Source organism: Spea bombifrons, chromosome 4 (genome assembly GCF_027358695.1).
Source record: "Spea bombifrons isolate aSpeBom1 chromosome 4, aSpeBom1.2.pri, whole genome shotgun sequence".
NCBI classification, from domain to species: Eukaryota; Metazoa; Chordata; class Amphibia; order Anura; family Pelobatidae; genus Spea; species Spea bombifrons.
This window is the reverse complement of record NC_071090.1, coordinates 86,719,051-86,743,315: the sequence shown is the minus strand read 5'-3', so window position 1 is coordinate 86,743,315 and position 24,265 is coordinate 86,719,051. Positions and strand designations below refer to the sequence as shown.

The 24,265-nt window shown below is 42.3% G+C and overlaps 1 protein-coding gene across 1 annotated transcript; it reads left to right on the top strand.

Annotated features, from left to right (window-relative positions):
- Positions 1-644: 644 nt before the first annotated feature.
- Positions 645-23,501, top strand: WDR93 (WD repeat domain 93). The gene is made up of 15 exons (XM_053465446.1): positions 645-928; positions 1,355-1,556; positions 1,918-1,982; positions 2,064-2,142; positions 14,610-14,725; positions 15,232-15,313; positions 15,960-16,143; positions 17,628-17,695; positions 18,641-18,727; positions 20,608-20,742; positions 20,852-21,047; positions 21,567-21,627; positions 22,269-22,425; positions 22,687-22,867; positions 23,386-23,501. Exons 1-15 carry the CDS (start codon positions 662-664, stop codon positions 23,468-23,470), a joined length of 1,965 nt encoding a protein of 654 aa, XP_053321421.1. The 5' UTR covers positions 645-661; the 3' UTR covers positions 23,471-23,501.
- Positions 23,502-24,265: the final 764 nt, after the last annotated feature.

Sequence of the window (24,265 nt, the reverse complement as noted above, 5' to 3'; positions counted from 1 at the left end):
CGCTCTGTAATATAGTAACAAATAATACTCGCGTAACCTCTTAGCACTTAAACTAAACTATAATGCAATTCACCACCGCATACTCAAATGCTAAACGAGCGCTTAATGAGCATTGTGTCACTTCCGGTTAGGGCTCCCTTTTTCCGGAATTGGTTGTTACCATGGAGACATGTAACCAATGTTATTCCTGCTTACGGAATATCAACCCGTAAATCAGAAAGGTACTAAACGCACGAAGCTTATTATTACAACACATGATTATATCATGTTATGAACTTTATAGCATAAACTGCTGCTATGCTACATAAAATAATGAAACAGGAAGTTCTAAACTTTCATTTACTATATGTAATAGACGTAGATTAGCAAAGGAAGTTGCCTTATTGTATTCAGGGAAAGTTAATGAAGTTATTATAAGAATTAAGAAAAAGTTTTGGATTGAATTTAAGTCAAATTGTTTTTGATTTAATTCATATGGATTTACAAAAGTTTTTGTTAAAATATAAAACTGAATCCCTAGGTGTTATTAAATTGTGTTTTAATGTTTTAATATACTCATCAATTGCTAATGCATGCATATATATATATATATATATATATGCATGCATATATATACTAATACTTTCATCATTATCTCCAGCTCTGCACCTAAACTGACACCATGCCAGTGTATATTAGGAAAGGTCCTTTAGAAATCCCTCCAGGTTCTGAGAGGGACTGGGCAAATGAGGATGAAGAAGAAGATTATTTTCTGAAGGATCCAGACAAAGCCCTTGATTATTTACCACAACCATATAGGATGATCGACAAAGTTTTGAATCTACTAATGGACCAAGTATGGGAGTCTGTTGTGACAAAAGAGCAGCACCGAGAGGCAGAGAAACTCAAGATGAAGATCAACATTCATCAACCAGCAGCTGAAATTCATGTAATGCTTTTTTACCCTTAAATGCTTTGTACAGTTTGTTTTAATAACTAGAAAATGAGTACTCACTAAATTCATTCTGATTTTGCATTTTAAACCTTGATAATGTGCACTGTTGGGTACCATCCAGTCCACACTTGAAGATTCGATCGTATAAACAGATATTTTCATGAATGTTAGAAAACCGTATACCAATTTTATTTCCCTTATGTATTATTTGTTATTTGTAAATTCTTATGTAAATGTATCAAGATGTAAAGGTAAATAATGCACTTTTATTTCCAAAAGTATGAAAGCTACCATGGTATTTTAGGTGTGATTATTAAGCTGCTACTATTTTTTATTGTTTTATTTTCTTCAGTTGGCCACTAAAGGGGTCTGGATGTCTGAAATGATCTAACATATATAACATGGTTTTGTTTTCACTAGATTACCAGAAGGGTAAACTGCATGGCTGCCGGAAGCGCAGGGATGTATATCTTTGCTGGCCTTTCAGAAGGAGTAGCTGTTTACGACATGTCCGATATGAAGCAGATTTGTGAATGGGAAGCAACAAAAATTGAAATTTGCTATATCAGCGTTTGTCATGTGAAAAATCAGATCTATCTCATCGCTACAATCGATGACATGGGTAATGTTTTTTTTTCTCGAAATTGTAAACTATTTCCAGCTTGAGTCAAGTCTCATGTTCAAACTCACATTTATTATGAAATTTAAGCTTAGATTTTTGGGATGCCTGAAACAGACTTATTAATGCGGTTTTCTATATTCTCTGTATCAACAGTAGTTTTGACTTTTAGCAGAGTTACTGTTTAAGGTTCTGCTTTATAACAGCTGTGCAGGTCCATGCTTTTCAGCCAGAAACCATTAAAACATTGAACTTGATGGCAAATAAGAAGCATTCTTTATGTTTATATATTTAATGCACTCTGTTTTAGGGTGTCATTTATCCCGCTGCGTGTAATAGTTTTTATATTTCTGTCATTATCTAGGGGTTGCACGCCTTCTATGCTTCTCAGGGGACAATATCAGTGTTTTGAAGGTCATCAATGAACCTGTGAGTAATTGTTTCTGCTAATATGCTAGATGACAATCAAACTTGTACATAAAAAGTATTACATCTATTTAATATTTTCAGGAGGATATAAGTAAGCGCACAGTCTGTGTACAGTTTGAGATTGCCCATGGAGGGGAGCATGCGGGTGTGATTCTGGAAGGTAAGTTTTGCCCTTTAGCAGAGTCATCTTAACCGTGGGGAAAATGTGTCAGCTGTCCTGGCCCAGATTATGTTAAGCATAGAAAGTGAGGGTGCACATATACAGTAATATGTATATTTATCTCTTTAACAGAAACAGAGCTAAACTTGTATATAGGTTTGGATATAAAGATGTCCATTATACTCCATTAGGGTGAATATCTTTAAATTAAAGTGATCTATTGTATCCTCTGTAGTATGAATTGCTGCTGTCTGGCTCCTCCTTCCTCGGTCACTACGTCCCATTACGCGTTTCGCTCAATAAGCTTCTTTATATCCAAACCTATATACAAGTTTAACCTCATTTCTATTTGGCTATATAGCCATGCAAATCTACAGGATTCCCTTTGTCTTATATCTGAACCATAAGCTATATATCTCTTGAGCCTGAATCTATAAGGCTCAATAGAATGTTATCCATACTTGTTTTCCATTATATGGTTTAAACTAGACTTGTGCATTCGTCTTCGGGCGAACATGAAAACGAGCACGAAGAGGCCGTTTTTTTGTTCGTTCCGAAGGAACGTAGAACAGAATACAGTGCCGGCAAACCGTAGGCGAAGACGAAGACTCACAATCACGAAGAATCGAAGATTCTTCGTGATCGTCTTCGTTTTTGCCGCGCAACCGCCAAAATTTCAAACAGGAGTGAGCTGATCCTCGTCTGTCCAATCAGCTCACTCTTGTGACGTAACGCTAAGGGTCTCGTCCAATGCCTGTGCTGCTGTTTTTTGAATTCTGAAGGCGCCTTTATAAGACCAGAGCTTGCCTGAGAGATCCATTCATTTTTCGCTGTGACTGCTTTGGCAACACTGCTGTGCTGCATCCGAGCGTTACAGAGAGAGATTGTTCTGTTCTGTGTGAGACTGGTAAGCCTTAGCCTGCCATTTCTCACTGTGTACTTCATCCTCACTTCAGTGCTACTTAATTAATATATTTAATAATAATAATTTGATTAATTTAATTTTTTTTAAATTAATTTGTCATCAACTTTAGTGTAAGTGCTGTTGAGTTGACAGTGCACCCAGTGCCTCAGTGGCACTGGGGTGCCCTTGCCCTGGGCTGGCACTAGTGCCTATTGCCTGTCCTGCTTAAATAAATTAAATAGAATTTATAAATTACAATTTAATAGAATCTATAATTTAATAGTTCATTATAATATTATATATATATATATATATATTTGTCAGTCATATATATATATATACTATAGTATACTAGTGTAGAGTGTACTGTAGACATTCATCTACTAGTGTCTAATTTAAAATCAGTAATATTAATTAATATAATTAATAATTGAATTCATTATAAAATTATATATATATTTGTCAGTTATAGTTAGTAATAGTATACTAGTGTAGAGTGTACTGTAGACATTCAGAACATCTACTAGTGTCTAATCTAAAATCAGTAATATCAATAATTCTCTAATTCTTTCTTATCTTAATAGTTAATTAAATTAGCTATAAATAAAAGTAATAATATTAATTAATTACTACTAGCGTATAGTTCAGCTAATCTTATTAGTACTGGTGCTGCAGCTCTATAGTTTGTGCTTTGTTTTAGCAACAGTAAGAGACCAAGTCAATTTTTCTTAATTAATCTTTCATTTTATTTCATTTGTTTTGCTCACCTCAGTCCATCAGTGAAGTGAACTTGTTGGGCTAGTGAGTGCAGCCGAATAAGTGCTGTGTTTTTTTTTGATCAGCAAGCAGTGACGTTAACTGTTTTGCAAAGATTTTCTCATTTATTTTACATTTTATTTCAATTTTATTAAAAGTACCCTTAGTGTTTTGCTCACCTCAGTCCATCAGTGAAGTGAACTTGTTGGGCTAGTGAGTGCAGCAAGCAGTGAAGATAACTGTTTTGCTGTGACATTTTATTTTATTTCTAATTCTTTTCAAGAAAAATTGACTGTGACGAGCTGTACTAAGCAAAGCTTCAAGCTACTAGCTGTAGTACTAAAATAATTCTAATCTTCTTTAATCTTAATCTATAATATATTATAAATAATAATATTCTAATTCATAATCTATAATATAAGTAATTCTAATTCTAAATTCTAATTCATAATCTATATTCTTCTATCTATAATACATAATATATAAGTAAATTAGTTCTAATCTATTAATATTATATAACTTAATATTAATTAATAAATCATATACTGAATCTGATTTAACCTCACTTTAGCTTAGTGGGTTTGAGAGCGTCTGCCTAGAGGTAGACTTATAGTAAGGAAATATAGCTTTAGGCTAGCATAGTAGTAGGCTAAGCTCTTAGGCCCGTGTAAATTCAAATTAAAAATAAAATACTGCTAGTTATTAAATAGTTAATCTTGAGTTAATAATTTAAATAACTTTAGGATTTTGGCAGATTGCACACAGCACAGTGCAGTAGTGCATAGTTTTACTTTTTAAGCAGTAGCACTGAAGAGAACTTCCTCTAATTTTTTTGTCTTTAATTCATTTTTCCTTTTTTTTATTTTTATTTTTTTATTTTTTTTTTATAGTTTTTTAAACACTACACTACACTACACTACACTACACACACAACACAAAATTTGAAATGGATCCTCCTTTTGGGACTAAGGAGGGACAAGCTCCATCTACCACCACCACCACCACCACCACCAGCAGCACCACCACCAGTTCTAAGATGCAGCCTTTGCGTCAGTCTAGTCGGCCAAGTAGGCCAAGCTCTCGCTTATCATTTGGGGAAGCATTGCTTGAAGGATCATCAAGTAAAGGAAAGGCACCAAAAGCAGGCAGTAGTAGTGCGGCTAGGCCCACAAGCTCTATGGTTTTTTACGGAAAGCCTAAAGCACCAGAAGCACGTTCAAAGTTAAAGGGTAGCACAAGTAGTACCAGCCCAGTGACTAAAAAGAAGTGCCTTTTGCCCCAAGCAGCATCTTCCCCATCCACCAGCAGCATGCAAGGTACCAAGCAGAGCCAAATTAGCAGCAAGACTCAGAGGGGTCCCAAACCAAAGCGATCTCATTCCTTTGTAGGGAAAACCACCACCACCACCCCCACCTCTACCGCCTCTACCACCACTAGTGCTGCGCCTACTGTTCCCACTGGTACCGCCACGCCATGTCCTCCTAGTACCTCTAGCAAGCCACCAAGTCCTTACAAAATTTTTGTAAAGACAGTTAGAGAGAGGGCTACACATAGTGGAACTCCACCTAGCGAGGTAGCAGAGGAGCCTGAGACTGAGAGGCCAAGTGCAGAGTCTATTCTTCCTGCTCGCACTACTACTAGTCACGAGTCTCACGACGATATCAGTCTTAGCTCCAGCCTAGCAGGAATTCCATTCGATCTGGCTAATGAAGAGCTAGACTATGAGCCAGAGGAAGTAGAGGAGATGAGTGGTCAGGAATCAGATTCCTCAGGGAGCAGTGTCCAAATGACTAGTGCACAATTTTCCCCTGAGCCTCCACCTTCTCCGCTACGATCATCACCATCACCACCACCAGCAGCAGCAGCAAAACCTAGCAAATCTAAAGCAATTAGCAGTCCCACTATGGCCAGTACTGTTACCACCAGTCCCACCACCACTAGTTCTGCCTCTGTTCATCCACCCCGAGCAGTAAGAGCAGCACCCAAGGCACACTCCAAGGCTATGCGCGCCCCAATTTGGGAGCACTTTGAAAATGTTGAAGAAGGGCGCTATGGAAAGTGCAAACATTGTGGGAAGCTAATAAGCAGAGGGAAAGTGTCTGGCCATTTTACCAGTGCTAGCATGAAGCATCACCTCAGCACTCAACACAACGCTGTGCTATTGGGGAAAGATGCAGAGGTAAAACTTAGTGCAGGCAGCATTGCTGGTGGCCGTGGAAAAACCCCAACAGCTTCTTCTTCTGAGCCAATAGCAGCAGCAGCAGCAGCAGCAACTAGTGCTGGCAGCCAGAGACCAAGGCAGGTTGGAGCACTGCATGCCCAGCCCACCCTGGAAGAATTTGGGGCATTCCACTCCAAGAGAACGATGCCCAAACAGCAGGCCAATAAAGTAACGCGACTTATTGGTCAGTTCATTGCTGTTGGAGGGGCATCCTTCTCCATGATTGAAGGGGAGCCTTTCAAACAATTGATGGCGGCTGTGGCTCCACAATACACAGTTCCGTCACGTTCCACTTTCAGCAGGAACATTGTCCCCTCGCTGTATCGGTCCTGTGTTGCAGCAGTGAAAGAGGAGCTTTCCAAGGCTGCTGGTCAGTGTGTTCATTTCACTACAGATTTGTGGAGTGCACCTAGCGCCCAGCATGCCTTTCTTTCTTTGACAGCACACTGGTGGCAGCCCGGTGTGTCTAAGGAAGTTGCTGCAGCAGGCTACCGATCATTCCTTCTCCATGCAGAAGTGATGGATGAAAAGCACACTTCCCAAAATATTCTGCATGCGATTAGGAAAATGTTTAGCCTTTGGGTGGGAGCAGAGGCGGGCACCAATGTTGAAGTTGGTTTTGTGGTAACTGACGGAGGTGCCAATATGGTGAAAGCGCTGCGAGATGGTCATATTGTTGGTGTGCGCTGTGCAGCCCACATCATCCATCTTGTAGTGAAGGCAGCAATGTCAGAAGGAACTAATGTGGCAGCAGTAGTTCTGTCCCGCTGCAGAAAGATCGCTGGGCACTTTCACCATAGTGTTAAGGCTAGCCAACTTTTGAGGGAAGAGCAAGAGAGGTCAGGTCTTCCCGTACACTGCCTACGTCAGGATGTCAGTACACGGTGGAACTCCACGTTAGACATGCTAGAGAGGATTTTGGAGCAGCAGAGGGCAATCCATAATCTTGCCTCAGAGCACAATATTGGGATTACCTCTCCATTGAATAGGGAGGATTGGACAGTGATCGCCCAGCTAGTGGCAGTCCTTAAACCATTCAGGGATGCCACAGAAAATTTAAGCTCAAACACTGCCAGTCTGGCCCAGGTAATCCCAGTGTTCTCCCATCTAGGCAGCAAGATGGATGTGTTCCTTGGAAACCGTGAGGCTGTTCAAGGTGGCACTCTACATCCTGACGTAGCAGCCATAGTCAGGAAGCTGAAGGATCTGCTAAAAGTACACCTTCGCAAGCGAATGGAAGAGAGTCCCGAAATGATGCTAGCGTGCCTTTGTGATCCAAGAATTAAGGGAAAGCTAGCTTTGAAATTCAATGTTCTCAGTAGCTACCGGGAGCAATTGGTCAACAAGGTGCGTGACTGGCAGCGTAAAATGGGAATGCTGTCCGAGGAGGGTGAGGTGCAGGAGGAGGAAGAGATGATGTGGTCTGCTACCCCTAGCAGCAGCATCAGCAGCAGTGCCACAAGCAGCACAACACAGCTGAGTGGAGCAGCTGCGTTTTGGGAAGAGGCACTTGGCAGTATAGTTGGACCATCTGACAGAGCTAGCAGCAGAAAGGAGAGTAGTGCTGCTGAAATGGTCAAACTTTACCTCTGTGAAGTTCCTTCTGCTCCTAATGTTGATCCTCTTAGCTACTGGGATGAAAAGAAGAGTGTGTGGCCTGCACTCTCATGGGTTGCGCAGCAGCTTCTATCATGTCCGCCAACCACTGTTCAAAGTGAGCGCGTGTTTTCTATGACTGGAAACATACTGAGTCCACAGCGCTCACGCATGGCACCTCATCTGATGGAGCAGATTGCCTTTCTTAAATTCAATCTGCCCAAATTGGGTTACCCAGCTCTTAGCTTGGAAAGTTAAATTTTTTCTCTCTAATGTTTAAGGTAGTTTCTCCCCCTGGTTGCACTTGCTGCGGTGTGGCAATGCCTGCTACCTCCGCTGGTGTAGCCAATTTACGCTAGGGCCTAGTGTCTGAGTTCTGTAAGTCCGCTCCCAAACGCCTAGGACTGACAGTCTTTGGATGCTTTGCCCTGGGGTGAAACAGGTGAGTGGGTCGTCAATTGCCCACTCATTCACCTTTTTCCGTTTCCAACGCTGCTGCTGGTGGTGGTGCCAGTATCTTTTGCCAGTTCGCTTCCTGGCTGAAATCATGCCTCAGATGTCCCTAATGGAAAGGGTAGTTTCTCCCCCCTGGTTGCACTTGCTGCGGTGTGGCAACGCCTGCTACCTCCGCCGGTGTAGCTAGCTTACGCTAGGGCCTAGTGTCTGAGTTCTGTAGGTCTGCTCCCAAACGCCAAGGACTGACAGTGTTTGGATGCTTTGCCCTGGGGTGAAACAGGTGAGCGGGTCGTCAATTGCCCACTCATTCGCCTTTCCCAATGCTGCTGCTGCTGGTGGTGGTGCCAGTGTCTCTCTTCAATGCCAGTTCGCTTCCTGGCTAGTGTCATGCCTCGAATGTCCCTGATGGTAAGGGTAGTTTCTCCCCCCTGGTTGCACTTGCTGCGGTGTGGCAACGCCTGCTACCTCCGCCGGTGTAGCCAGCTTACGCTAGGGCCTTGTGTCTGAGTTCTGTAGGTCTGCTCCCAAACGCCAAGGACTGACAGTGCTTGGATGCTTTGCCCTGGGGTGAAACAGGTGAGCGGGTCGTCAATTGCCCACTCATTCGCCTTTCCCAATTCTGCTGCTGCTGGTGGTGGTGCCAGTGTCTCTCTTCAATGCCAGTTCGCTTCCTGGCTAGTGTCATGCCTCGAATGTCCCTGATGGTAAGGGTAGTTTCTCCCCCCTGGTTGCACTTGCTGCGGTGTGGCAACGCCTGCTACCTCCGCCGGTGTAGCCAGCTTACGCTAGGGCCTTGTGTCTGAGTTCTGTAGGTCTGCTCCCAAACGCCAAGGACTGACAGTGCTTGGATGCTTTGCCCTGGGGTGAAACAGGTGAGCGGGTCGTCAATTGCCCACTCATTCGCCTTTCCCAATTCTGCTGCTGCTGGTGGTGGTGCCAGTGTCTCTCTTCAATGCCAGTTCGCTTCCTGGCTAGTGTCATGCCTCGAATGTCCCTGATGGTAAGGGTAGTTTCTCCCCCCTGGTTGCACTTGCTGCGGTTTGGCAACGCCTGCTACCTCCGCCGGTGTAGCCAGCTTACGCTAGGGCCTTGTGTCTGAGTTCTGTAGGTCTGCTCCCAAACGCCAAGGACTGACAGTGCTTGGATGCTTTGCCCTGGGGTGAAACAGGTGAGCGGGTCGTCAATTGCCCACTCATTTGCCTTTCCCAATTCTGCTGCTGCTGGTGGTGGTGCCAGTGTCTCTCTTCAATGCCAGTTCGCTTCCTGGCTAGTGTCATGCCTCGAATGTCCCTGATGGTAAGGGTAGTTTCTCCCCCCTGGTTGCACTTGCTGCGGTGTGGCAACGCCTGCTACCTCCGCCGGTGTAGCCAGCTTACGCTAGGGCCTTGTGTCTGAGTTCTGTAGGTCTGCTCCCAAACGCCAAGGACTGACAGTGCTTGGATGCTTTGCCCTGGGGTGAAACAGGTGAGCGGGTCGTCAATTGCCCACTCATTCGCCTTTCCCAATTCTGCTGCTGCTGGTGGTGGTGCCAGTGTCTCTCTTCAATGCCAGTTCGCTTCCTGGCTAGTGTCATGCCTCGAATGTCCCTGATGGTAAGGGTAGTTTCTCCCCCCTGGTTGCACTTGCTGCGGTGTGGCAACGCCTGCTACCTCCGCCAATGTAGCCAGCTTACGCTAGGGCCTTGTGTCTGAGTTCTGGAAGTCCGCTCCCAAACGCCAAGGACTGACAGTGTTTGGATGCTTTGCCCTGGGGTGAAACAGGTGAGCGGGTCGTCAATTGCCCACTCATTTGCCTTTTCCAATGCTGCTGCTGCTGCTGCTGCTGCTGCTGGTGGTGCCAGCATCTCTTCTCTGCCAGTTCGCTTCCTGGCTAGTGTCATGCCTTAAATGTCCCTGATGGTAAGGGCAGTTTCTCCCCCCTGGTTGCACTTGCTGCGGTGTGGCAACGCCTGCTACCTCCGCCAATGTAGCCAGCTTACGCTAGGGCCTTGTGTCTGAGCTCTGGAAGTCCGCTCCCAAACGCCAAGGACTGACAGTCTTTGGATGCTTTGCCCTGGGGTGAAACAGGTGAGCGGGTCGTCAATTGCCCACTCATTTGCCTTTTCCAATGCTGCTGCTGCTGCTGCTGCTGCTGCTGCTGGTGCCAGCATCTCTTCTCTGCCAGTTCGCTTCCTGGCTAGTGTCATGCCTTAAATGTCCCTGATGGTAAGGGTAGTTTCTCCCCCCTGGTTGCACTTGCTGCGGTGTGGCAACGCCTGCTACCTCCGCCAATGTAGCCAGCTTACGCTAGGGCCTTGTGTCTGAGCTCTGGAAGTCCGCTCCCAAACGCCAAGGACTGACAGTGTTTGGATGCTTTGCTCTGGGGTGAAACAGGTGAGTGGGTCGCCAATTGCCCACTCATTCGCCTTTCCCAATTCTGCTGCTGCTGCTGCTGGTGGTGGTGCCAGTGTCTCTTCGATGCCAGTTCGCTTCCTGGCTAGTGTCATGAACCAAATGTCCCTAATGGTAAGGGCAGTTTCTCCCCTCTGGCTGCGTCTGTTTGCGGTGTGGCAACGCCTGCTACCTCCGCCGGAGTGGCCAGCTTACGCTAGGGCCTTGTGTCTGAGCTCTGGAAGTCTGCTGCCAAACGTCTAAGACTGACAGTGTTTGGGTGCTTTGCCCTGGGGTGAAACAGGTGAGTGGGTCGCCAATTGCCCACTCATTCGCCTTTTCAATGCTGCTGCTGGTGGTGGTGCCAGCATCTCTTCTCTGCCAGTTCGCTTCCTGGCTAGAGTCATGCCCAAAATGTCCCTAATGGTAAGGGCAGTTTCTCCCCCCTGGCTGCCTCTGTTTGCGGTGTGGCAACGCCTGCTACCTCCGCCGGAGTGGCCAGCTTACGCTAGGGCCTTGTGTCTGAGCTCTGGAAGTCTGCTGCCAAACGTCTAAGACTGACAGTGTTTGGGTGCTTTGCCCTGGGGTGAAACAGGTGAGTGGGTCGCCAATTGCCCACTCATTCGCCTTTTCAATGCTGCTGCTGGTGGTGGTGCCAGCATCTCTTCTCTGCCAGTTCGCTTCCTGGCTAGTGTCATGCCTCAAATGTCCCTAATTGTAAGGGCAGTTTCTCCCCCCTGGCTGCCTCTGTCTGCGGTGTGGCAACGCCTGCTACCTCCGCCGGAGTGGCCAGCTTACGCTAGGGCCTTGTGTCTGAGCTCTGGAAGTCTGCTGCCAAACGTCTAAGACTGACAGTGTTTGGGTGCTTTGCCCTGGGGTGAAACAGGTGAGCGGGTCGCCAATTGCCCTCTCATTCGCCTTTCCAATTTTTCAATGCTGCTGGTGGTGGTGGTGGTGGTGCCAGCATCTCTTCTCTGCCAGTTCGCTTCCTGGCTAGAGTCATGCCCAAAATGTCCCTAATTGTAAGGGCAGTTTCTCCCCCCTGGCTGCCTCTGTCTGCGGTGTGGCAACGCCTGCTACCTCCGCCGGAGTGGCCAGCTTACGCTAGGGCCTTGTGTCTGAGCTCTGGAAGTCTGCTGCCAAACGTCTAAGACTGACAGTGTTTGGGTGCTTTGCCCTGGGGTGAAACAGGTGAGTGGGTCGCCAATTGCCCACTCATTCGCCTTTTCAATGCTGCTGCTGGTGGTGGTGCCAGCATCTCTTCTCTGCCAGTTCGCTTCCTGGCTAGAGTCATGCCCAAAATGTCCCTAATGGTAAGGGCAGTTTCTCCCCCCTGGCTGCCTCTGTTTGCGGTGTGGCAACGCCTGCTACCTCCGCCGGAGTGGCCAGCTTACGCTAGGGCCTTGTGTCTGAGCTCTGGAAGTCTGCTGCCAAACGTCTAAGACTGACAGTGTTTGGGTGCTTTGCCCTGGGGTGAAACAGGTGAGTGGGTCGCCAATTGCCCACTCATTCGCCTTTTCAATGCTGCTGCTGGTGGTGGTGCCAGCATCTCTTCTCTGCCAGTTCGCTTCCTGGCTAGAGTCATGCCCAAAATGTCCCTAATGGTAAGGGCAGTTTCTCCCCCCTGGCTGCCTCTGTGTGCGGTGTGGCAACGCCTGCTACCTCCGCCGGAGTGGCCAGCTTACGCTAGGGCCTTGTGTCTGAGCTCTGGAAGTCTGCTGCCAAACGTCTAAGACTGACAGTGTTTGGGTGCTTTGCCCTGGGGTGAAACAGGTGAGTGGGTCGCCAATTGCCCACTCATTCGCCTTTTCAATGCTGCTGCTGGTGGTGGTGCCAGCATCTCTTCTCTGCCAGTTCGCTTCCTGGCTAGAGTCATGCCCAAAATGTCCCTAATGGTAAGGGCAGTTTCTCCCCCCTGGCTGCCTCTGTGTGCGGTGTGGCAACGCCTGCTACCTCCGCCGGAGTGGCCAGCTTACGCTAGGGCCTTGTGTCTGAGCTCTGGAAGTCTGCTGCCAAACGTCTAAGACTGACAGTGTTTGGGTGCTTTGCCCTGGGGTGAAACAGGTGAGCGGGTCGCCAATTGCCCACTCATTTGCCTTTCCCATTTCCTTTTCCATTTCATTATTTTCCTTCTGATACACAACCAACCAAACATAACACACACAATAACACATATAACACACAGTGACATCACACATAACACACATACACACACACTTACAATGCACAAAACACAAGGACCTTTTCCTTGTTATTTGCCCTGGCCTTCACTCACTAATAGCATTACATTAACACTATAACTCACACTTCACCCTATAACATTTTTCCATCCACATACCTGCCAACAGACCCAACTTTTTCAGGGACAGTCCTGCTTTTTTCCAGTCCTGTCCCATCTAATTTAGCTAAACTAGGTATGCAAAATGCAAATACACATAGGTAGTTATAGCTCGGTAGGTAACGCTACTATAAACATTTAATAAATATAATCAAGTACTAAATAATAAATCTAACTTTAAAATACATTTAAATAAACCCCTATTTTTTTTTAAAAAAAAACATTAAAATTAAATTATTATTATTTAGACATAATCCATCTTTAACCAAACCAGTGCACTGCTACTAATCTTAAACATAACCGTACATTAACCCTAAGCTATTTTTTAGTTCTTGTCCAACATTTTTCCATCAGCATACCTGCCAACACACCCAAGATTTTGGTGGACAGTCCTGCTATTTTCCAGTCCTGTCCAATAAGTAAGTTGGGTTGTTGCAAAGTATGCCATTGTAAATAGGTAGCAAATGTTAGGCATGTAAAGTGGTCCAAAATCAATTTAAAAATGTAAAATATTCCCTATTCTTTTATTAAACATCTATGGACAGTACACCTCGGTATGTGTGTGCAACTCTATTGGTCGTTTCGGCAGGGGGCTCGCCTGCCATCAACGAATGAAGTGCATTCTGCAGTTCTGCAATTCACTCGTTGATGCCAGACCAGCCCCCTGCCGAAACGACCAATAGAGCTGCACACACGTACCTTCACGGCAGCTGCTGCTGCTGTGATGTGTTATTAACCCCGTATTAACCCCTGCTAGGCAACCAGGAGGAAAACGAAGATTAAACGAGCACGAAGAATGTCCGCGAATATTCGCCCGAAGAGAAGACAGGAACGGGCGAATATTCGCGGAATACGAAGATTTTTTTTTCCCCGAAGACGAGCACGAAGACGAACACGAAGAGCCCCCTGGTGCCCAAGTCTAGTTTAAACATACTTTGCAATTTATTTTATTTTCTTTCCTTTGTTGTTTGACCCTCTGACCACCTTACAAGTACTTCATTTAAAGAGATACGTATACATATTATATGTGCACCCTCACTTTATGTGTATTTTCAATTGTTGTTACACCTATTGGTATGTCATATTGAGTGGTTTTGCCGCAGTCCAAATATTTATGAAGGAGCACTCACAAAACTTCACTTATCTTTTCACTTTCCACGGCAGTCATCCTTTGGGCCACCTAAACCGGTGGAAGGTTGTGATTTGTGCCGCCACTGGCACAGCCATCTTCATTTAGTGGTCTACTCTCCACCTAATGACGCCTAGCGCCCGGATGAGACATTATATCCTTCCGTCGAGCATAGCACATACTTTCAGTTCAGTTTCACAGCATCACAATGGATGAAGGGGAAACTAGAGCAGGCATGGCTGGGCTGGATGGGGCAGGGATTAAAGACACCCCTGCCCTTACATACTGTAAAACAATACTGCTTTTCAATTGTCCAATGGAAGGTCTTATACAAACACACCTAAAGCACAACGTTTAATTATGTGGTTTCAATGCATGGCCACTCATCATGAAAATCTTCAGGGGGATTTCTGTGGAGTTCCCTTCTGTATTAAGCACACAACAACTTTATACAGCTGCATCCAGCAAATGTTACCACGTAGCTGCCATAGAGAATGCTATTCATTTCTCTCCTCTAACATCTAAAGCTTTAACACTACCTCTTACCTGTTTACTTTAATTAATATGTATTAATGATTACTACGAGCTGTGCTATGGGTTAATGTAGTGTAGTACGTTTGCGCCTTCATTTATGTTTCTACTTCTAGCCCCATTATTTATTTTATTTTTTACTAAGAAATAATTATTTCTCAACACAGGCAGCCAGGAGTCTTGGCTGGAAGTGTATAGATTGCACAAGGATTCCTGGCTGAAGGAGCTGGAACAATCACAGACCTTCACAACAACAGTGACAGCAACAGCCAAGCTCCCGCCAGTGAGTCTCACAACACAAGATACTGTTTTCTGTGTACGAAGCATTGCTTTTATATACCACAATGATACTTACTATAGTAAGACATTGGAGGCAATACACCATATGGTAACGTTGCGATAATCCCTGGTTCACCACTGTTCCCGAGTGCCCATGACCAAAGTGGTCAGTCTACAGCGGATTTGCTTCATCGAGAGCAATATGATATGGTGCACAAACATTATCCATATGTTTGGGGGATGGTTATAATTATTGTTAAGATGGGCCTGCTCACATTCTTTTGAGTTTCCACTAAGATCAGTTGATTGCGGTGCAGGTCACTATGTATCTCGGTGAGCTCTTACATAGTTACTATTTCCCCCTTTTAAATTAGTGGGGACTTGATGACAACTTAAAAGAAGAGTTTTGGCCAGCTGTGTCCTGACCTGGCCAATTATCCCACTGCACAGTGGAATAACATGTTTTGTGAAAATGATTTAAAGTTTTTTTTCATTCATTTTGCATTGTAGATGGGCAATATGCCCAATGTGGAAACAAAATTCACACCACCTATGCTTGTAATGAAGATCAAGTCTCCTAAGCCATTAACAGGTAACTGGGGAAGCATCCTTGATGTATCATTTCTAACAGTAAATCGGAAATATTACACTGTGACATTCTAGCTGACCAGTGATGGTTACAAATATTTCAGGTTTCTATGTATATTCTGTATATGAGTCCTGTGGTCAGCCAGACCTGGGCTATGAGTCTTAAGTGACTACAGTCACTTTTAGATGCAGCCAGTGCATTGAACATGGTAAATGACGGAAATGTGTACACAAAATGATATTTTCTTCCCTTGGGTGAGTGTTCCTTTTTGCTCATGCTAATATGTTCCTTGCATCTGCTGGTTGATTGCGCACTAGCATGTCTGTACCCCCAAAGGTTTCTGGTCTCTTCCGTGGCAACCACATGTTAATAAACAGATAATTAGTAATTGTATATGTTATTTAAACACTTCAGATGTTTTAAGATATTCTGGTAACACCACTGCACATGCATTTACTGTCCCATCCATAGAGAATGGCATTTTCCCCAGCATGCGCTTGACATGCTCTACCCGATTGGCTGCTCATTTTCTATTTTTTTAAACATTTTTGTAACATGTTTTATAAACTGCACTGAAAACGGGAACTAATTTTGTATTCCCTTTCTTCTTCAGTCATCCACATTTCACTGTGTTTATTGTTACAAATAGGTTGCTCCTTCAAGAATCTACAGGAGGCAGTGCAGAAGAATGAAGACAGCTGTGTTTTTGGAACTGGTCAGAATCATATAATCAGCTCTGAACAATGGCAGCAACAGGAGGCAATATTTAAGGGTATATTTGAAAAGTACCTAGATTTAGAAGGTCCCAGGATAGCAGATGGAGAAAGGTCAAGGTAAGAGAGTTATAGGGAGACTGGGACAGCGCAGTACACAGTGTTCAGCCAAGGCTCACACCGAAACTGTGTGTACTGGCCTTGGACAGTTAATCTACAACATTATATACAAAACAGAAAAAGATAAATCCCTGGAAGACAGACAGTTGTATTAAATGACATATTATATATTTTCTAGAAGAGAACGTAAGCACACATACTGTTTGTATGTATGTTTTACTGTTTATTGTTTTAAGATTCTTGATTAAATAGGACACCTCTTACAGAATGATATGTACTATATTTCAGCTCCAAACTGTAGCCAATTAATCTGGATCATTTGCTGCACAATAACTGAAATGGCACCTAATCCTCACAATTGAAGCCGCACTCCCAGAAGACTACTAAAAAAAGTCAGGCCAGACGCCCTAGTAATATGTTATCTCAAAAACACATTTACCTTACAGACTTTAAAGATAGATATGTGCAATCTGGCCCACGCTCATCCGCAGCCCAAGGAACCACATTAAGGTAGCACATACAGAAGAGGACCTTGTTAAGAGGACCTTGTTGAACCTATTATAGACACATGTATGCAGATCTGCTTATATAAAAGCTGCCGATGGCCCAATTCCTCAAATCACAGCAACACAGCTACATTTGCCATTCATTTCAATGGGAATGCGATTTAGAGAATCTCTTGTGAGCAACTATAGCGGAGGTTTTTAGCTACATTGAGATCACTATGGTTAGGGTTTGTGATGGACTGTGATGGGTTTTAATCCGCAAACTAAATTTCAAAAAGGTTTATAGAATAATAAGATTAACTCCGGCATGCAAACCCTTTAAGTTTTCCCCATCATAGCTCTAGGCATAGGAGAAAGTAATATGTTTTATGTTCCTAATGTTATGTTTTTGCTAAACTTTTTATACTACCCCACCAGCTTGTTATGTTGCATACTATATCATTGATAAACACAATTTAACGTAGAGGGTGGAAGACTGAGTGTAATGAGAGAAAATTCTAATGGTATTGGATACCAAGAACAGACTTCCAGTGGGAGGGTAGTACAAGCACAGTAAAGGAATTCAATAAAGCTGGGGATGTGCATAACGTTTTTCTATAAAAATTAATAAGTAACAATTTCAGATGGGCCAGTTGGTAAGCGTATGTTGTCATTATCAATATATTTATGTTTTTTCTGCTTTAATGCTACAAACAGGGCCTAGGTGAAAGTACAGCCGAGTGGCTTCTTGCCACCTTTCCACTTTATATTCATTATTTGTTTAACACACACTATTATTCACAACCAATATATACGTTTAGTCTGGTGTTTGGCCCACAGTGGAGTGGGGGCCATGTAACACCACGTGCAGGCTGGCTCATGATTAACACATCAGGATAGTAATGTAACCTGTGCCCGAGTACATTACAGAATGTATATGATTTTTTTATCTAAAAATATCTAAATGTGTGTTTTACATGTTTTTTATGTGTATTTTAGGCACACATCCTTTTGTTTTCTTCAGCCCAATAGAATATTACATGGAGAGTCAGAAAGAACCCAGACAGGTATGGATGCAGACGTGGGATATATATATATATAATTTCCTTGTGTGATCCCATTTGTGTGTGTCATTAATAGTATAGCAGTATAACATGTATTATGTACCTCCCCCATCAGCTTTCACCAAATACACAAAGCGTCACGTTCATTTTCTGTCTCTGTTCTCCATAAAAATACTAGATTGTGTTTCATGTGAAGCAGTTATATTGACTGAGAAAAGTATTTATTAAACTGGGAGTTTGCAGGTGAGTGGAACTTCACCTCCATGTTTTCACTAGCCAACCCTAGAGAGAGACTCCTGTAGGAAGAGCCGCCATGCATAATGTATAATTTATAGGAGCAGTAGATCATAAAATCCTCCCACATTACCAGTACATTACTGACAAAGCTCTGCAGAATTGTCCCTTTCTAATACACAAAGTAGTCATATGTAATGGTGAGTTTAACTGCAAATGGTTGGTTTAGAAAATAAATCCCCAAGTGTCTCTCTGTTTAGACCATTATTTCCTTATGCTAATCCATGAGCCTTTTATCAGACTGCTCGGAAATTATCCTTTACTGGCTGTTTAGTGGTATTTATGTATTTATCCCAAAAAGTGGCAATTCCTGAACTAATCAAAATAAGCATGGGTAAGACTGTAAGTAGCCAAAATAAATTCCTTATTTTCCACTAGATGGCGATGAATTACTTGCTAATTTGCTTCTACCAATTTATCTTTTTTTAAAAACCCACCCCTGTTTATATTTCAATACCGCAATTATATACAGAACATTTTCCGCCAAGGTGTTCACATCCAGTGGGGTACACAATAATTGGGATTCTCTACACATCTTAGTGAGTGACCCTACCTTGTTTTGTTGGAGTGGAATTTACAATAATAAAAACTGAACATGAAACTACATTGCCAATTCTTTTTTTCTGACAGCTTCTTATGTTTCTACTCACCTAGCTTTGCCTAATGCTATAAGTGTGCACTGGAATGGATGTCACAATCTCTTTACCTACCTTCTGGGCCTGCCTGTTAAGGATAAATCAGGTAACTAAACTATATTTGTCACTTTTGTTATTTTCAAGCATGTGACAACATAGTACTCCACCAGTTTAACAACATAGTACTCACACTGCCCAGTTCATTTCCAGTAGTTTTACATAGATTTACACTTTGACATTTGTTCCCGATTCTTGTCGGGACAGCGTCTTCTCCCAGCTTGAACCATGGCATGGTATGTTTAGCAATATTTCTCAGCCTGTGTTATGTACTATACTTTATTAAGCAGAGGGGTGTTGTTGATTAAATTATAGTGAATATGAGTGGGACAGATCCCTGATTTCAATCAAAATAAAATAGACTGCACCATTTTCACAGTTTACGTTAACATATGTTTAGCTAAGAGAGAGAGAGAGGATAAGCATGACTAGTTTCAACTATTATTATTATTATCCTTTATGTATACAGTGCTTCCTACAGTACATATATTCAGGGTATATGACAGGACTAATAAAAACCAGGACTAGAAGTGACAGATTAAGACAAACCAATACATTAGGTATAGATGGCCCAGCTCACAAGCGTACAATCTAGGGAGCACACAGTGCATTAAATTACACACGTGTAGTAAGTGGTTCACTTAGATTACTAACTGCCAATCTATAAGGCTGACTATTGCTGAGTATTTCTGCCATGCCACAATTAGTTGCCTTCGTAGCTGGATTAATTAATAAATAACAAGGGGCTGGATTCATTGGCAGAAATAAATCTATCAAAAGCTATTGAATAGGAAACCTTCCATAGATTGCAATTAAGAAAATTCGATTACAAACAGAGATATTATTGGATTAACGAAGATAAAATGTTTTGATGTTTGTATTTTCTCATTGCAGCCTATGGGAGGGTTGGTATTCACTTACTAGTTATAGCTATATCTTCAACATTAATATATATATAGCTCATCGGCTGAAAAAACTGAACACAGCCATAAACATTTCAGTTCTTAACAACCATACAGAAATAATTTTTTGATAATATCTGGATTTTTAGTTACACCTGTTCTCTGGTACCCTCCTCCACTCTTCCCATATTGCTGAGAAGCACTTAGCAGCCAGGCTCATTTGCTGGCTATTCACTGGGTTTAAAGCCCTCAGTCAAACCTTTGTTCAACTCTTTGACATTTTCATTAATTCTGATCATCGCATGCGTAGCAAGAAACAGATTCCTTTTTTTTTCAATGTCGAGGTTAAATGTGTAGTTTGTAATTTTATGTAAATTATTCTCAGCATAATTGTGCTAATCTGCTAGCAATTTTATTTAGTTGCACTTTTGTGCTTAGTTGTTAACCTGATAAAAAAATAGTTTCACTAAACTAAGTTAGAGCAATTTTTACTTCATTACATTACATTTATTTATATAGCGCCAGCAGATTCTGTAGCGCTGTTACAATCAGAGGGATAATTTAAAGTCACACACAATAACAAAGTTGTACAAAGGAGAAGAGGGTAAGCTCTTGAGAGCTTACAATCTTATCATTCTTCTACAGTACATTCCATTATGTGCACACTCATACACACACACACAGTACATGTTGTAGAGATCGTCTGTGTATACAAGAGCCTATCCATGTACAATCATAGAAAGCCCTAACTGTGGATGGATCACAGGCCCCCACACAGGTGATCAGGCATCACCCCAATGCTATGTCCTAAAGTGAATCATAGGTCGCCCCACTACGACTAAGTAAGTCTGTAAATTAAATACTCCCTTCTAGCAATAACTAAATCTAAAAGTGATAAGTAATAAAATAGTAAGAGCCCAGAACCCACCGAATGCCCGATTAGGAGATCCAGGTTGAGGTCTATGCTCTTTAAATTGCTATAATATAATAGCCCTGTGTTGATGAGGCTATACTGAACTTTTTCCAGATGTGGACCCGAAGCCTGACATTGTTTGGCCCTGTGCAGCTGCCATCACATGTTCAGCAGTGAGTTCCTGCACCTCCTACTTAGCCCTTGGTCTGGAATATGGAACAGTTACAGTCTGGGACATTAAATATTCTGGTGAGTTTAGTCAATACTTAAAAATTTCATTCTGCTGAAACACATTTTATTATGGAGAATGCTGCCATTTTAGTAGCAACATCTGTGGAACCTCTGTGTCCGTTACCAGGCTTTCCGTTAGGAGCCATTGCTGTTCCAGAAGGAAAGTTTATCGGCAGCTTATACTTTCTGGAATATCCTGCTTGTAACAGAGACCCTCCAGCCGTTCCCAAAGCTCAGGTCTTGGTGTGGTGCACGGATAAATCTCTCTACCTCATTTCCGCAGCAGGAGGCAAAGAAACCAGTCTTGTTGTTCTACGGGAGAGGTAATCATGCGCAGCCAGTGTCTTGTTTGTATGATTGTCCATTAAAACCTGTCAGTGGTTAGCAAACTAGCCCTGGTTGAGTAAGCCAGACTGTAATAATATTCCAGCTTAAGGAGAGCAGGCTTAACCAGGTTCACATATTTTGAAAGCAGTTTTCGATTTTTTCTCCCTTTTTTTTCTCTGTACACAGCTGAACTCACCTGGTGATGACACATCCGCGTAAGCAAGGGTGTTTTGCCATCAGATCTTAAAACTCATTCCCAAATGTCACACTGTTGCAGGTTGATACATGTTGTTTTAGATAACATTTTATAAAATTGAGTAATGTTTATTTTGGCACAACGTTTTGGAGGGGCGGGTACTCATTTTTCAATTATGTGGAAAGACATTTATTGTATTCTGCCTCCCATACTTAGATTAATAGAATTCCACACAACAGTACATAAAAAAACCCAAGAACCTAAAACATAAGAGTCATTTATTATGCATATTGGATATTGGATTTATATATTTTTAAAGCCTGGAAAACTCAGAAGAGCAGATCAGTGCGGTTGTACCAGTTCCGTCACTCCCTAATGCGGTAAGTGCCCGTCTAACTTATCATGCGTGATTAGATGATCTATGAGAGGATAGCTCAACTAATGTGTTAAACCGAGTAATCAGGTCTCAGTTATCATGGGTTTTCCCAGGGATGACATGAGCCGGTACCTCCCCAATTTTACCCATCTTTTTACATTACCTTTTTATATTATGTACTGTCATCTAAATGGGCTCCCTGTGCAATCTACATGTATGTAAAAACCATATGTAAGACTATTGGACACATTTACTGAGAACCAGAAAGGTTAATTTAAAGAAAATATTGTGTTTCTGTTACTTTTACTATTTGTGTTTCATTTATGGGGAAAAAGGTCAGGAATAATGTAGTTGTGGGATTTTTGCTGTGCTACTCGTTATGTGTTCTACAAGCAGCACCGCATGATACATGGTGGGGAGCCACAAGTGATGAGCCAACACTAAGGTTTCAAGCAATGCCAGTTAAAAGGAATTTATAGGAACATTGTTAAGCCAGCTGAGAAGGAAAGTGCTGGGAATCAGGCTCAGGGCTGAAGTATACTCAGTTCTCAAACTCTGGGCTTAAGACCTGCTAGTCTTGTCTAATTTTTTAATTTATTAATATTCAGAAATTGCTGATTTTTTCTCTCTTTAAATTTTCCCCAGATCATTTTGTTTTATCGCAGTGGAATAGTAGAACTCATGGATGTTTCACTGAGGGAAGCAGTTTGTCAGTTCCGCTTGCCATTGTCCCACTGGTTGGCATTTCCCTGGCATCCAGTATACACACTTGGTTCAGACAACCTCTGCTTATACCTTAAAGGTAACACACAGTACTCTGTCTTGTACGTTCCATTGCCCTTATGTTTGCCGACACTTCATAGTACGTGCCTCAGCTTCATATAGGCCATCGAGAGTATTCTTACTCAAAAACATTTTTATTCTGCTTGCTATTTGTGAACTTATTGAATATGATTTCATTTAATATTGGAAGGGATTGCAGAAACCTATGACAAGCTGCGATGAAATGTAAAAAGGACACGACCAGGTGTTTCCCTGTGTTATCTTGTTATTTGTATCACAGGTAATGTGAAAGTAACGACTGGGGACAAATTAGCAGCCGGAGATGGGGCTTGTTCTCTCTTTTGCTTCAGTCTGAATGATTTGCCACTTGTGAAATCATTCAGGAAGACACAGCAATTTGCAGAGCTGTCTTCACACTGCTTACCTTGGGAACAGAAATGTAAGATGCTGTTACAGAAAAGGTAAGAGCCTCCAGGTTTGTAAAAGAATTACGTCCCACATTGTAAAACAAATATTAAAACAAATGCAAGTTATATTTACACCACTTTATCTAATAATACTGGATTCTGGTAAGGTAATAAACCTTACCAGATGTGTGATCTTTTTATTTTTACATTTAATAAATTTTTTAGGAAGCATCTAGTTCCCTCACCAGCAACATGTTTTTTAGTGTCCCAAGTAAATAGAGCATACTGTATATCGATTGCTAGATGAGGTGACCTACAGGAGACACCAATATACACATTATAGATTTTCTTTTCTTGAAAAAGTTGTCCGGTGATTGTAATAGAAAAAAAATACAGAGGGCTACTTCAGTCATTCTTGTGACCTACAAATATACACATATAGGTGTAATCGGTGTGAACCTTTAATTAAAAAGAATAGAACCAAGCATTTACATACTGCTTAACCTTATGTTTAAGTCATTCTTTTAGTCCACATTTTCAATAACCGGTGGATTATGTGTTCCTTCTAACAGGCTGCAGTGCTTTCCAGAGAGGACAAAGCAGATAGCAGAGACTTGGGCTCGACTGAAAAAGCAAGCCTCGCCTTTAATACATTGAGCACATCTATGAAGATATTGGAAAGGGGTTTCTTATCAACTTATAAATATCCTTTTCGTTAATAGAAACACTTCCCTAATTATTCTTGTCATAAAATATAAAGCTACTGTATATGATGTTCATGGAGTCACCAACTATATTAATTAATATCAAAGAAAAACTATGACATTCTTGTCTTTCGTTTTCATACGTAAATAATGAAGAATTACATTTCAAACCTTGTATACTGCAAGGATATGTGCGGTGACAGAATATAAGCAGAATATTGGGCAAAATTGTTGATTTTACATCAAATTAAATAAAAATGTAAATAAATAGTTATTTTGACATTGTTTACTAAAGCAAGAGAATCGTAAGACCATCAATCAAGCTTATTGTCACAGACTCTATCCTCTTGAGGTTCTTGAGAACACAATTATTGTAGAAATTCCCGGGTTTAAATATACAGTATATGAAAAAAGAGGTGTTTGCACTAACACAGAGCATTAAAGTAAATCTGTGATCCATCCTACGTTTTACAGCTCAGTACACTCAAATAAACCCATCTCATGACATTAAAAAAATAAAAAGTACATGAATTGGAAACCTACGGTCATGACCCTGGTAAGCAGGTCGGGTAGGAGTCCAGTCGCAGGGGATACAAGGGGTTCTGTCTGTACCCCACGATGCATGACAGCTAGTAGAATGGTACAGACAGGCGCAATGAAACACAGCACAGGCAGAATACTTTGAAAGGTACTGTATTAACGAAGATAACAGGAACAGCAAGTACAGGCAGTAAGCCTCTAGGGAGGA